This window comes from Haliotis rubra, unplaced genomic scaffold, assembly GCF_003918875.1.
Source record: "Haliotis rubra isolate DU_JTF1 unplaced genomic scaffold, ASM391887v1 Scf1235, whole genome shotgun sequence".
Classification (NCBI taxonomy): Eukaryota; Metazoa; Mollusca; class Gastropoda; order Lepetellida; family Haliotidae; genus Haliotis; species Haliotis rubra.
The window spans coordinates 148908-162820 of NW_025765154.1; the positions used below are offsets into that span (position 1 = coordinate 148908).

At 39.8% G+C, this 13913-nt stretch overlaps 1 protein-coding gene across 2 annotated transcripts in view; it reads right to left on the minus strand.

Annotated features, from left to right (window-relative positions):
• LOC124266169 (Krueppel-like factor 12) overlaps positions 1-13913 on the minus strand; it is a 67507-nt gene that overhangs the window by 19773 nt on the left and 33821 nt on the right. The window contains exons 1-2 of one of the 2 annotated variants that reach the window (XM_046700971.1): positions 6564-6839; positions 3682-4257 (exon numbers count right to left, since the gene is read on the minus strand). In XM_046700971.1, the coding sequence (XP_046556927.1) occupies positions 3682-4257; positions 6564-6572 (585 nt within the window). In that variant the 5' untranslated portion in view covers positions 6573-6839. Of the gene's footprint in view, positions 1-3681; positions 4258-6563; positions 6840-13913 lie in introns of those variants that run through there. The other variant, XM_046700970.1, reaches the window with a different exon arrangement.

A 13913-nucleotide genomic window follows, 5' to 3' on the forward strand; every position in this document is an offset into this window, starting at 1 on the left:
TTTGAGGCAGTTTATTAGGATATATATGGTATGTGAAGATTGTAATGTTTTCCATAGATGGGAAGGCTGATCTACCACTACATTATTGCCACATGTGATGATCCACTTATCTTAGGAAACGGATGAGTTTGAAATGGGGTTATATCTTCAACATTTACTTGATTCATATACATGTTTAAACCTGAACCGGTTAATTTTGAAAACTGCTAAATCCTGACAAGGAATTCCATTAAAGCTATTTTCTACCCAACAGTTAAAAAACACCAACTTAATGAAACCAGCATGGCATTTATATGCTGGTATATAAAAGATGCTCATGCCTTGTTTCTGAGTCATATATTACTATGCAGGCTCTGACCTCAAATATCACATATTCTCTAACCCACCAGTGTTTAAAGAAATCCTCATTCAAACATTTCTCATCAAGGTGTGGTCATTTTTATACAAAACCATCTCAGTGAACTGTTTGAACTGGGCAGTGGTCTTTGGAACTCCTCTCCGACAAAAAACAAATACAGGAAAGTGTGACTACAGAGTCCAGCTCCTTCGCCTGCATATCTTGAGTAGCTGCAGGCAACAAGGCCTCTTGTCGTTCGTCAGCCCGTGTCGTTGTTGGCACAGCGCTGTTGACGCCACGGCGACCGCAGTTAGCGGTGGACGACACACTGACACATCGCCTACTGGGAAATGTAAGTACTAGGATCAAACACTTGAGACGAATGTCAGGGCGAAACCGACTCCCGGAGGAAATGTGTTACCGTAAACTACACAAAAGCCTTTGTCAATATTATAAATTGTTTCACCAAGCTATCCGGCTTATAACAGCAACTTATTTCATAGAAGTAAACTTGATAAAAGATGCAAAACATCATGAATAACGTGGAAAATAAACAAAATACATTTTGAGACAAAATCGTTGATTATGTCAATTTTTCATTATTGGAACGAGGTTGGTATTTGATGAGCTGGCTCCGTGGCTAATTGGAGACGACTGACAACAAGCCCTCTCATCACGTCCTCGTTAGGGTCCTTAGTATCATCAGGTGACACATCAAATGAAGAGAAGTCCCCAAACCGCCAAGCCTACAGGACAAGCCCCAGCCAGCAAGTATGTGAAGGACGCTTTGCAATTGTCACAGTCTGATCGCACATGAAAAACCTATTTTCTGGTCAACTATTTTGACAAGTGGATAATTTTCTCTCCAAAAATTCAAAAGGACTATTAAGGATACATCGGGATATATATAAGTCTCTTTCAATAACAGCAAGAACATGCACATATAGGATTAAAAATGACCATTAACAAATCAATACATCGGAAAACTCATTACATATATTGAAAAAAAATTTTAGTCAAGTTTTTGTTTGGGTCTTATCAGCAACTTTTTAAAATGATTCATTTAAATCAACAACCATGATGACCATTTTGGGGGGGGAAATTTACAAAAGTAAAACTGCTTACAATTTACACATTTATCAGTTGTGTCAAATTTTCACCAGCTGTGTGACAGTTTGCAACACCTGTGATGCAACACTGATCTCGGACAGTTCCAAGTTATTTTACAAATATTTTGCCAGCTTGTATCATATCATTGATTTCAAGTCAGGTCTGGGGTTTTTCATAAGCAGGTGCTTGAATGATGTACTCACTATAACTCCACCTGAATATCAGCTATTTCTGGACTACACAGCCCCAACTATGAACCAAAATCAATCCATGGTGAACAGCTTGCTATTACACGATGTTTGATGCAAAATGTTCAAATCCAGCAGTATGTCTTCATGCTTCTAAGCCGGAAAAAAGGAACTCACTTTGAGCATCAATCTGCTTCACATCATTTGTTGATAAATGCATATTCTGCGATATTCCATGTGTAAATATACCAATCTGTTCACCCAGAAGAAAATGGGTACCCCGGTGGGATAAGTCATGTGACTATAACCTTCTAGCGCCTCACAAGCAGCTTGGGTTATCCGGAATAAAAATCCCTCCTAGACTTTGTGATGCGCCATTGAACAGCGTCAAGTTGAGATACTAGGCATCATAGAAATTCATTATAATAATATAATAATCTGGACCAAACAATCCAGTGACTGACACTATGCACAAGATCCCTGCTATTGAGGAGCGACGGGATGCCATCAAGCAAGTCATTGAGCAAGACTACCCAATCCATCTTGCGACCATTTTTGCCTAGCAAAGGCTGCTGGGAACCTAGTGTCCTGACAGGTATAGTATGTGTGAGTGATTATGGTCTGACACTATTAGTGAGTGAGTGAGTGAGTTGAGTTTTACGCCGCACTCAGCAATATTCCAGCTATATGGCGGCGGTCTGTAAATAATCGAATCTGGACCAGACAATCCAGTGATCAACAGCATGAGCATCGATCTGCGTAATTGGGAACCGATGACATGTGTCAACCAAGTCAGCGAGCCTGACCACCCGATCCTGTTAGTCGCCTTTTACGACAAGCAGTCGCCTTTTATGACAAGCATGGGTTGCTGAAGACCTATTCTACCCCGGATCTTCACGGGTCCACTATTAGTGTCTCAACTTGTTATCAATAATGAGAAAGACTTCAGTTGAAATTTGAAGAAATCCATAATGTAACGACCGAAATCCTGTACTATTGTTTGATGTATTTGAGGTATCGTATTAATTGTAATTATGAAGAGTCGGACTAACAAGAAAAGATAAATGGGGAAAAACCTACAAAGAGGGATTGAGTGAGTTCAGTTTTACGTCACTTTGGACAGCATATCAGTTATACGATGGCATATTAGCTTGATGTGGATGTGGAGACTTCTCAAGTACAAAACTGGATTCGAACCCATGCTCGTAAATTTCTTGCAGAGCTAACAGATATATCTCAGACGAGAAATTTGTAAAACCTGAGACTCTTAGCACCTGTGACCCTACCAACATGGAATTACAGCTGCAAATACAGAGGTCGTAGTCGTGTAACAGTTATACGAAGGGTCTTCAGGGTGATGAGTGAAAGCCTTAACGCCTGGGCTACTCCACTGAGTGCCTGTGTATGACGCCGCATTAAACAACAAAGTCACAGCTGGGAGCCCATGACACAACCAGGTCACTGACATATTTGTCTGTCCTGGATTTTCCCAAAGAAGATTTCTGGGGTATGACCACACACTAGCCTTGCTCCAAGTCTGTACTAAAACTAAGTCCTTAAGTGTAGTAATTGTATCAATATAATGGGCACTTCAAGGTAAGCATACAGTTCAGAGTTTCACAAAGCTCTCGTAAGCCTAAGATCTCGTACTTCCTATGCTACAGTATAGGAGGTACGAATGCTAGAGAAAAGTTACGAAATCTCAGGTTTACAAGAGTTTTGTGAAACGGGGCCCAGAACGCCAGCCTTCAAAGGGGCAACTTGCTCTTACTATTCACATAAACTAGAAGTTATGACTTATACTAAAAAGTATATCGAGACTGGTGCAAGGCAGACAACACATTAACACAATCAGGTTACAGAAAAATGTAACGGACTCAGTTTTCACTTTTCTATATTTCATGGACCAATGAATAAACTGGCATTAAAAAAATGCATTCAACATTTGTCTCGCTAAATTGAAGCGTAAGAGTAATTGTCCTGAAAAGAAATTTCTAGACCTGATATAAACGACAAATTCTATAAAATTGACATAAAAGTGCAAACCTTTCCGTCTTTATTTCTCTTCACTGGGCGATTAGTAACGGGGACGTGGACACGTTCAATTTCTTCATCCATTTCATCATCATCATCTTCTTCCTCCTCATCATCATCAATCGGCTCCTGTTTAATCACTACATCATCAGCACCATTTGAATTTGAGCAGTTAAAAGCCACCTCATAGTCCCCATTCACCGCTTCCGTCTTGATGCGTTTCTTCAACGCAAACATCTGGCCCACAGTTCCACTACTGGAGTGATTCGGACTGCGGTTTGCAAACGCAGATTTGATCTGACTCAGCTTTATAAGGTTGTACCTTGCGTCATTTTGATGAGATGGTCGATGTAAACTTTTGTTCAAGTTTACTGTGTTAATACTGGAATCGGCCTCAATGGGCGTAGGGGCATACACTCCCTCAGGAATACTGTCTATGGGGTAGGCAGGGTCCTCCAACCCTGGCGATAAGGACTGAGGGGTGCTGGTGCCACTGGAGCCATCCATGTCGCAGTGAATGTCTGGGCGTTTGTCAGGATGGGTGTGGGCACTGGGATTGCGGTCTTCCGTCATTGTGTCAAGGGAATGCTGAAAACGACAAAAAAACAATTGCACTTTTTTTTAAAAAAGAGTCAGACGGACAGGAAGATGATGATACTCTCTAGCGTGGATCAAACTAATGTTTTTTAATATGGATTCCTGCGACATGACAACTTGACTGCGGTAGCTGCTTTCAGTACATGTAATGGGAATAAAATCATTTATTAAATAAAACTACATCTATTATTGTACATAGTTAAATTTCAGCAGTATTCCAGGCATATCAACGCAAGGTGGACACCAGGTATGGATTTACCACATTGTAACCACATGTGAAACAAACCCAGGCTTTTGTTGTGCCAAGCCAACACTTTAACCATTGGGCTACCTCACCAACACACATCAAGCAAAAACAAAACTGATTAGAGAGTGAGCCTTGTTTTACGTCAGTGTCAGTATAATTTTCAAATTTTCAGTTAAAAAAATGTTTGCATCACAATCCAAACTTTTTTAGAACAAATAAAAAAAAAAATACTGTTACTGTTGAATGGAAATGTATGAATCACTGGATTATCTGGTCAAGACTGTATTATTAACTGACTGATGACAAATAGCTGGAATATTGTTGACTGCCAACCACAAATAAATCCAGTTATTATCCCATCCAGTAGAAGCCTACAAGGGAAGACAAATTTGAACTGGAATAATAAACTGAGTTTAGTTTTACGCTGCTTAAAGCAATATTCCAGAAATATCACGGCGGGGGACACCAGAAATGGGTTCTAACATTGTACCCATGTGGAAACGAATCCTGATCTTCAGCTAACAAGCGAACACTTTAACCACTAGGCTACCCCGGGGCCCATGAAACAGGAATAATACTGACTACATACTACTTGTGTAGGAGAGTTCTGGGGGTAGGGACAAGGTGTAGAGGTTACAGAGGTCAGAGCCTGCTGTAAGTAGATTGTTACTTCTTACATCAGGGTGGGGTGGGTGTTTCTAAACAGCTAATTTATGTATTTATGAGTGGTCAAGTACAAGAACGCTTATCAATGCCATATACATCCATAATAAATAATGACAACTTACCCTGAAACAATCTCTCAGTTATTGTAACAGGCATGTCAACAATACAACAAAATATTTACATTGATATGTGCGCTATATAAATATCCCATCCTATAATAATAATAATATGTTTAACAGGGTACTTGCACACAGTACACTGGCTACTTGACTGTAAAACTGTGGTTTGTCATCATTTTCAGTATTTTTTAGTTTTACGTATGGACTAATATTGCTAAGTGTACAAGACCAAACTTTTTTAATAGGCTCAAGCTGTACACTCGTGTCTTCAGTAACAAGCCACTTTGTACACACGATGCATTAAGGCATGAACAACTGGAAATATATCATTAGCTGTACAAGAAATATCAAAGTATTCAAGCACACAAAAGAATATGTCCAGTTTAATGTCATACTTAGTTCATTTTTTATACTCTGGCATTCTGTAAACACAATTATGTACAACAACATGAAAGTTTTATAATAAACTGATTGTAATATTCAAACTACCACACAAAACATAACCTCATAGCAAGTTATATGTGTAGTATTACCGCGACCTCAACATTTTAACATCTTTTGATTCAACATCTGCCACCAATAGATATTTAAAAAGTCAATAACAACAATTTTAATTTTATTAATTTTAAGACTATTAAAAACTATAGGTAACTGCTTATCAAATAATTAAAATATTTTTGAAACATGTTTTCTTGTTCCAAGGAACATTTTGAGTGCATCGTATTAAAGTGTGAGATCAAAAATAGATCCTTCAATTAATAACATCTGTCTTATAATTCATGAAAATAAATGGCAAGAGAGGCCACACCCAATTTCTCTCATTAATAAATCAAATGTGATAAAGATATACTTTATCCACACCCACTCGGTATAATTTTCCAAAAGTATATCAAATAATAATGAAATTATTCTATTTGTTGAGGAAATATTATGATAAATGCTTCACAGAAATGTATCTATACAATCCAAGCTTCTCGAAAGGTTGACGACAATAGAAAGTGTTGACAAGAAGTTGGCCCTCAAACATTGGGACCCTCGGCTTTTCAAAATCTTTACCAAGTAGACAGTACATGCGTTCTAATTGACAACCGTTAACTTTACAGAGGTGGTACTGAACGTAACATCTGTTCAAACAAGCACTGAATACATAGAATCTTGCCATAACAAACGATATAAGGCCACTCCCTTGCCAAGATTTTCATCAAGGGAACTTCAACAGTGCCACCATATTCGAAAGAAAAGCTTATATTTGGCAATATACTCACAAAAAGCATCTCTGAATAATCTGTTTCCACAAGGTATTCCAGTACAGCTTTTACACACAAATCCAAGTTTTAGAATTGAGAAAGCCTAGAGAAGACAGGAGACCCAGTTACAAACTGAGGTTGAGCTAAACTAGTGGGACGTGCCTGCCCTTGGCTGAATATTGTCCTCAATAGCTTAGGGGGGTGAGCCAGTGAGTCAGGCGACTGTGGTGGTATGCTTGCATGGAGAGGGGAATTGTGGGAGTGGTTGGGAGCGGCACGGAAGGCGATCATTTTCACATTACATCAGAGTCGTGCCTGATGAAGTAGGGCAGATGATTGGTCGATAGCTGTGTTTACATCTGAGTGGGTGAGGCCCTCTATAGCAGGAAAACATGGCCACACAGTGCTGTGTTGTATTTGGTGCAGTCTACGCCTATACCTCGTTATAACGCTACAAGGGGATGTTTACCTCAAATGCTTATGTCAGTGCGTTAACTGAGGCTATTAATTTTGGTTGTGCTTACAACGAGGTAATAACGGGTTTTCCTGCCTTGCCCTCAATAGCCCGGAATTATTATTTGACTTTGAACCTATTTTATACGGTTAATGAGATAACGATTCATAACTTGACTAAAAGTATAAAAAGTGTACAATATTCAAATTATACATAAATAAGACAATATATGAATATCCCAATTTAATTATCACAATATTAAAATTACAATTGTTCATAAAATGACACTTCAGGAAGGAATATTTGTGGCTGAGACTGACATGAAGCAATTATAGGAACATAGAAGATGGGATAATTGATTTATCTCACTAAAGGCAAGGCTATAATTCATAGACACACATAATGATCATACCCTATCAGAGTTATCTCGCTGATAAAACACCAGGGAATACTGCAAACTCTGACAGCTTGGAGAGGGTTTGGGGTAGGAGTGGATGTGAAGGGGTGAAGGGGTGGAGATCAATCCTCCAACAGGAATGACCTGAGGGTTAAAGGAACTAATTGTGAGGGTGGTGGTATAACAGTTTATAATCCCATGTAGGAAGTACTTCGGGGTGGGGGTGGAGTGGAGTATGAAAGTCAATTTAGATTTACATTTAGTAAAACATTGGTAAACTGTTTTCGGAGGGGGCATATCCAACACTGATTCCCCCAAACTGGGACATGGAGAACGTCAGTCAGATTGTGGGGTAGTCTTTGAGTAGGGGTGGGGTGAAGACAATGGTTGGTGGGGTGAAGACAATGTTTGGTGGGGGTGAAGGGGTGAAGACAATGGTTGGTGGGGGTGAAGACAATGGTTGGTGGGGGTGGGGTGAAGACAATGGTTGGTGGGGTGAAGACAATGTTTGGTGGGGGTGAAGGGGTGAAGACAATGTTTTGTGGGGGTGAAGACAATGGTTGGTGGGGGTGGGGTGAAGACAATGGTTGGTGGAGGTGGGGAGGTGAAGACAATGGTTGGTGGGGGGAAGTGGTGGGGAGGTGAAGACAATGGCTGTTGGGGGAGTGGGTGGGGAGGTGAAGACAATGGTTGGTAGGGCAGGAGGAAGGGAGGTGAAGAGGGTAGAGAGTAGGGATGATGGCAGGTGAGGAAGGTGGAGTGATGGTTGTTTGTGGGTGGAGTACAGGTAGTTGATGAGGCAGGAGGCAATCATAGGGGAGATACATCAGGGTGGGGGTGCTAGTAGGTCAGGGTAGAGGTGTCTGAAGACATTTAACCCTGGGCAATGTGAACCCTGACAGGTTGAGGAAGGGGTGGGGATGGGGATGTTAATTAGAACATGACCCCCAGGCACAGACTGTCAACTCTATTGAACTATATTGTGGGAGGGGATGACCTATAAATAACTTTATGACCATAAAGCACTTAGTCCCCGAATCACCCTACTCATGGTTTGTAGGGAAACTCTCCCTAGACCCTCTCAGGGTAGTGTGTTACTAATAACATCAAGCATTGATTGGCTTGTCCAAGTTTGATTATTTATAGGCTGATGTGATGCATAGCTGTACTGCTGTTGGCAGTTTCATTCAACACTATTCACCTGCTATCTTAACCTACCTATATTACATATTGTGTATGTATCCTATATCTGTTCCTATAGAACCATTAGCGTTATCCTTCTTGAACTCTGACAATCTTACCATCAACAACAGCATTTACACTGACATTCAGTCCCAGAAATAAAGTTATCTTCCTTTAAAATATATATCGACATATATTCAGTAATTCACATGGAGCCCAGAACATTCCTTAATTCCCAGAGCTGAAGCAATCTGGACTAATGCAAAATCATTATCTAGAATCTAGTGGGACTCTTTTTTTAAATTCATGCTTTAGGGTATGAAGACTACAAGAGCTTTTATATTGAATACATCAACTGTAGCATGGCAGAGTGAGTGAGTGAGTGAGTTTAGTTTACGCTGCTTTTAGCAACATTTAAGCAATATCACACATGTGGGGAATCAAACCTAGGTCTTTATGCAATGAGCAAACGCTTTAACCACAAGGCTACCCCACTGCCCACTAGCAGTAACCCATGCTTGTCGTAAGAGGTGACTAATGTGATCAGGTGGTCAGACTCGCTGACTTTGTTCACACATGTCATCGTATCAATTGGTAGATCGATGCTCATGACACTGATCACTGGATTGTCTGGTCCAGACTTGATAACTTACAGACCACCGCCATACAGCTGGAATATTGCTGAGTGCTGCGTAAAACTAAACTCACTCACTCACTCAAGTTCCCATCAACCAAAAAAGCAAGTTTGACCGTCCGCTTCTGCTCATCGACTCTGTGGTCATGCTTGTAAAATCCCAGTCTACTTTTATCATCTGTGTTCATTGATATAACAAAGTTCTTAAATTAAATGCCAAGACAAATAACTTATACACCGGACAATTACAGCTGTCACCTTCTCCTCATCAAATATATTCCTATGACCATTGCATGTTGTTAACAACAATTCATCAGAATCTACATTTTTTTTAATCAAAAGAAATTTTCTTTTTGCAATCCTAATTAAAACAACAATGATTCTTAATATAGCTCTACAGTAAACAATAGGATGGTTTCTGACATTGTTAAGGAATCAATGCAGACTTCAATATGAAACAGGCCAACACATTGGGCATTGTGAGCTTGCTGTGAAAACAAAATACTTCCTAGCAAACATCCAGAAGGGGCACTGCCTGACTAGCATGGCACAGACAGTGTCATTTTAAATTCATGCAATTTCTTACACAGCAGGGTAAGGGAGTCTGTAGAATGTGACCAGTGAAATTGAAAAGTTGAAACACTGATTTATAGACCCTGAAACAAAAAATCCAAACAACCAAAAGAACAGAAATAGTCTAAATTTCCCAACATGTCTTGGTCTGTTAATTTTCAGAAAAGCAAGAATGTCTGTGGGCACTATTCCGCAAGAGTCAAAATATGTTAATAAAAACAAATTGTGGAGACCTCCAGTAAATGTTTATGCAAAATGAGCTTCTAAAGGGTTTATAGGGTGAGAGTTAGGGTTTGGATGTTCACGACGGGAGGTGCACCCAGGACAAGTCAATGATAAAACACATCAATGAAAAGCCTCACTGCATTCACGATTTGTTTAGTACAACACTTTCAGAGTATTAAAACTGTTATTTTTGGAAAATCATGTGTTGGCTGCCAGGACTGATACTCCTACAAATGTTTTAAAGTCAGTGGTGATATAATATCATTTACATAACGTCGCAGCTGCCAGTGCCTTGTGAAGACGAGATTTATAAACATCGTCTGAATTAGGTTTGATTTTTTTTATGTGAAAAACACTAAACCACAAATCATTCAGTCTGAGCCCGAGTACACTGCTACTTATCTTCAACCAAAGAGCTGAGGCTTCTGAAGACGAAAAAAGAAAGAATCGTGTTCCATTCTCAGTCAGTTGTTTCATTAAAAGCCATGAAGAAAAATTGCGACACATTAAGGGGCCAAACTCCCTGCACAACTTGCATCCGTTCAGCCATTTCGGAGAAGAGACGTTCAGCGGCAACAAAATGCAAAAACATTATCAAATAAGCTAACCTTGATTACAATTCATTATCCTCTAGTGAATCACATAAATAGACCTTGGAAGAAGGCAAGAAGCTGATCGAGAATTGAGTCTGTGATAACAGACTATCTGTGAGTGGCTACAGACTATCCCTAACAGACTAAAGACTTATAATCTAAGACTACAGACTATCCCTGACAGACTAAAGACTTATAATCTATGACTATAGACTGTCCCTGACAGACAACAGACTCTATCCATGACAAGGGACTCTATCCATGACAAGGGACTCTATCCATGACAAGGGACTCTATCCATGACAATGGACTCTATCCATGACAAGGGACTATCCAAAACAAACAGACTTGACTTCGATCAGTAGAATACAACCACAGTAGGCATAATGTCTTAAACGTCATGATTCCCAACACTTTAGTAAATTATCATCTTTGTTTATCATATTTCTTAGTTGAGTAAATCATTGTGGCTATGGAAATAAACAACATTAGTTCTCTCATTTAAGACATACCTAGCATGCGGAGACAACTGTTGACTGATATCTGTAATTACATTTTCCCAGGTAACAAACATTTTCAATATATCACTCATATTTGTGGGCAGTCTGGTAGCCTAGTGGTAAAAGCGTTTGCTTGTCACGCCAAAGACCCAGAGTTGATTCCACACAAGGGTACAATGTGTGAAACGTATTTCTGGTGTCCCCTGCTGTGATATTGCTAAAAGTGGCATAAAACTAAACTAAACTCACTCACTCATTCATATTTGTAATTTGTAGATTTGAATGTGTGTCTGAACTTCAATGCACATTCAGCATTATTCCAACAACATGACAGAAGCCTGTACATTTTGTTTGTTTGCTGTTTAACACTCAGCACTATTTCAGTCTGTAAATAATCCAGTTTGGACCAGACAATCCAGTGATCAATGTCATGAGCATCGATCCACACAATTGGGATACGATGACATGTGTCAACCAACCCAGCAAGCCTTACCACCTGTACGTGTAAGTCACCTCTTACGACGAACATGGGATGCTGAAGACCGATACATGGGTTGCAGCCTATAAATAATCAAGCACCATACAGATAATGACTACAATTAATAACAATGGTCGGGTACAATACCTCTATCAACCAAGTCATCGAGTGTGACCAACCAATGCATTAACTCGCCTTGTAAGACCAGAATGGATTTACACCAATCCTAACCTTCGCTCCCAGTTCTATGATTTGACACATTGTATCGATGTATTGATATTTCAATTTCAATGACAGCCCTTACTTCTGAAGCTGAGGGCGACATTGAGGTTCAGCATCATCTCGTCAGGCTAACTCGTGGGTTCAAAGAAATAAACCATATGTATTGTACTCAACGTCCTATCCACAGGTATAATTCAGCGGAATCTAATTGTCAGATTGCATACGAAGCAGAAGAAGATACTCCTTTATGCCCATCACTAATAATCAATATGCTTGAATGATTTCAATGAATGTTTTTATGAAGAGGCTGACACACTTTCAGGGATCGATAGACGGAGCATCCTGTGTAATAATGCAGAGTCGGTATGTACAGTGCCTTCGTATACGCATGCATGCTGCCATGAAAAGAATGCTTTGTGTGTGTCTTTCTTTGTTAATTTGAGCTGTGCTTGAAATTAAAGATGAAAGTCTTTGCAAAAATTACATACTAAAGGGTTTCGTTTTACTAAATACGATAATACCAGCTTATGACATGAATGACTCTCAGGACATCCATGTATAACAGTACAAATGAGGTCATTTCACCACCAGTAACTGAATACGTGGCATTGTCTTTGGGAAACCACACGTGTTTGCTTCTTCTGTTTGTTTGTTGTTCCACACTGTACAAAGTAATATTCTATTAATGTGATGGCTGGCTGTAAATAATCCATGTCTGGTTCAGAAAAAGCAACGCGTCAATATCCAATTTAGAACTGATCTTTGATACTTATACCTTTGTCATAAGAGGCAGCTAACAGGTGGTCATGGCCACTGACTTGGTTGACAAGTGTCATCGTATCCCAACTCGTAAATCGAGGTTCATGCTATTAACTACGGATTGTCTGGTCCAGACTCGATTATTTACCAATCGCCGCCATATAGCTGGAATATTGCGGGGTGCGGTGTTTAACAACAAAACAACCAACTAATCAGAAAATCCAGTTACTGATATACGCGTCTTCATTGCGATCAGGGGGCGTAGGGGTAGCCCAGTGGTAAAAGCGTTCGCTAGTCACGCCAAAGTCCTGGGTTCGATTCCCCACATGGGTAAAGTGTGAAGCCCATTTCAGGTGTCCCCCGCCATGATATTGCTGGAAAATTGCTAAAAGCGCGTAAAACTATACTCACTCACTCATTGCGATCAAGCAGTCTATGCTAACCCAAGAATACTCATCAAAGATCTGGACATGTACATAGACAGTGAGACCAAGGTAGTTAACAAGAGTATCTTCAGCAGAGGTGTGGCTGTCGCAAATCCTGGGTGGCTTAATGCATCATAATGTAGAGATACTTGACTAAGTGAAATAACTATGGTTCATCTCCACTTTTAGCAATATCAAATTAGGGGCCTCGAAGGGCCTCGCATACTGTACCCATGTGGTGAACTAAAACCAGGGCCTAGATTTTCGGAGCTCTCTTAGCGCTAAGATAGTCGTAAGTTAATGTTAATGTATGGCACTTACGACTATCTTAGCGTTAAGAGAGCTTCGAAAATCTAGGCCCTGGTTCTTAGCAAGATCCATAAATTATAAGGCAATCCAAACACCCCAAGCCATTTCTTCAAAGAACTAACTGAGACTGTCTTTGTCTATTTTCATACTCCATTAGAACTTACCACTGCTTCCCTAACAACACATAATCTGACAATGCTTATCTAACAAAGTGTTCACCAAACTTTTCATATGATGTACATGAAAGTGAGTGAGTATGGTTTTACGCCGCTTTTAGCAATATTCCAGCAATATCAAGGCAGGGGACACCAGAAATGGTCTTCAGACATTGTACCTATGTGGGGAATCGAACCCGGGTCTTCAGTGTACTGAGCTTATGCTTCAACCATTAGGCTACCCCACCACCCTGATGTAGCCAAATGGCTGCAGTAAACGTTACCCAAAAGAAATCAATCAGAATCAAGATAAGATTTTTTCAATTCAATCACACAATATGAATCAAAGCATAATTCAATACTATAGATCATATAACTCACAAATCTGTTAACCGCTTTGTATACATCATCAATTGACAATGGCTACAGTAAAAACAGAAAATTATTTATGTCGATAGGTGC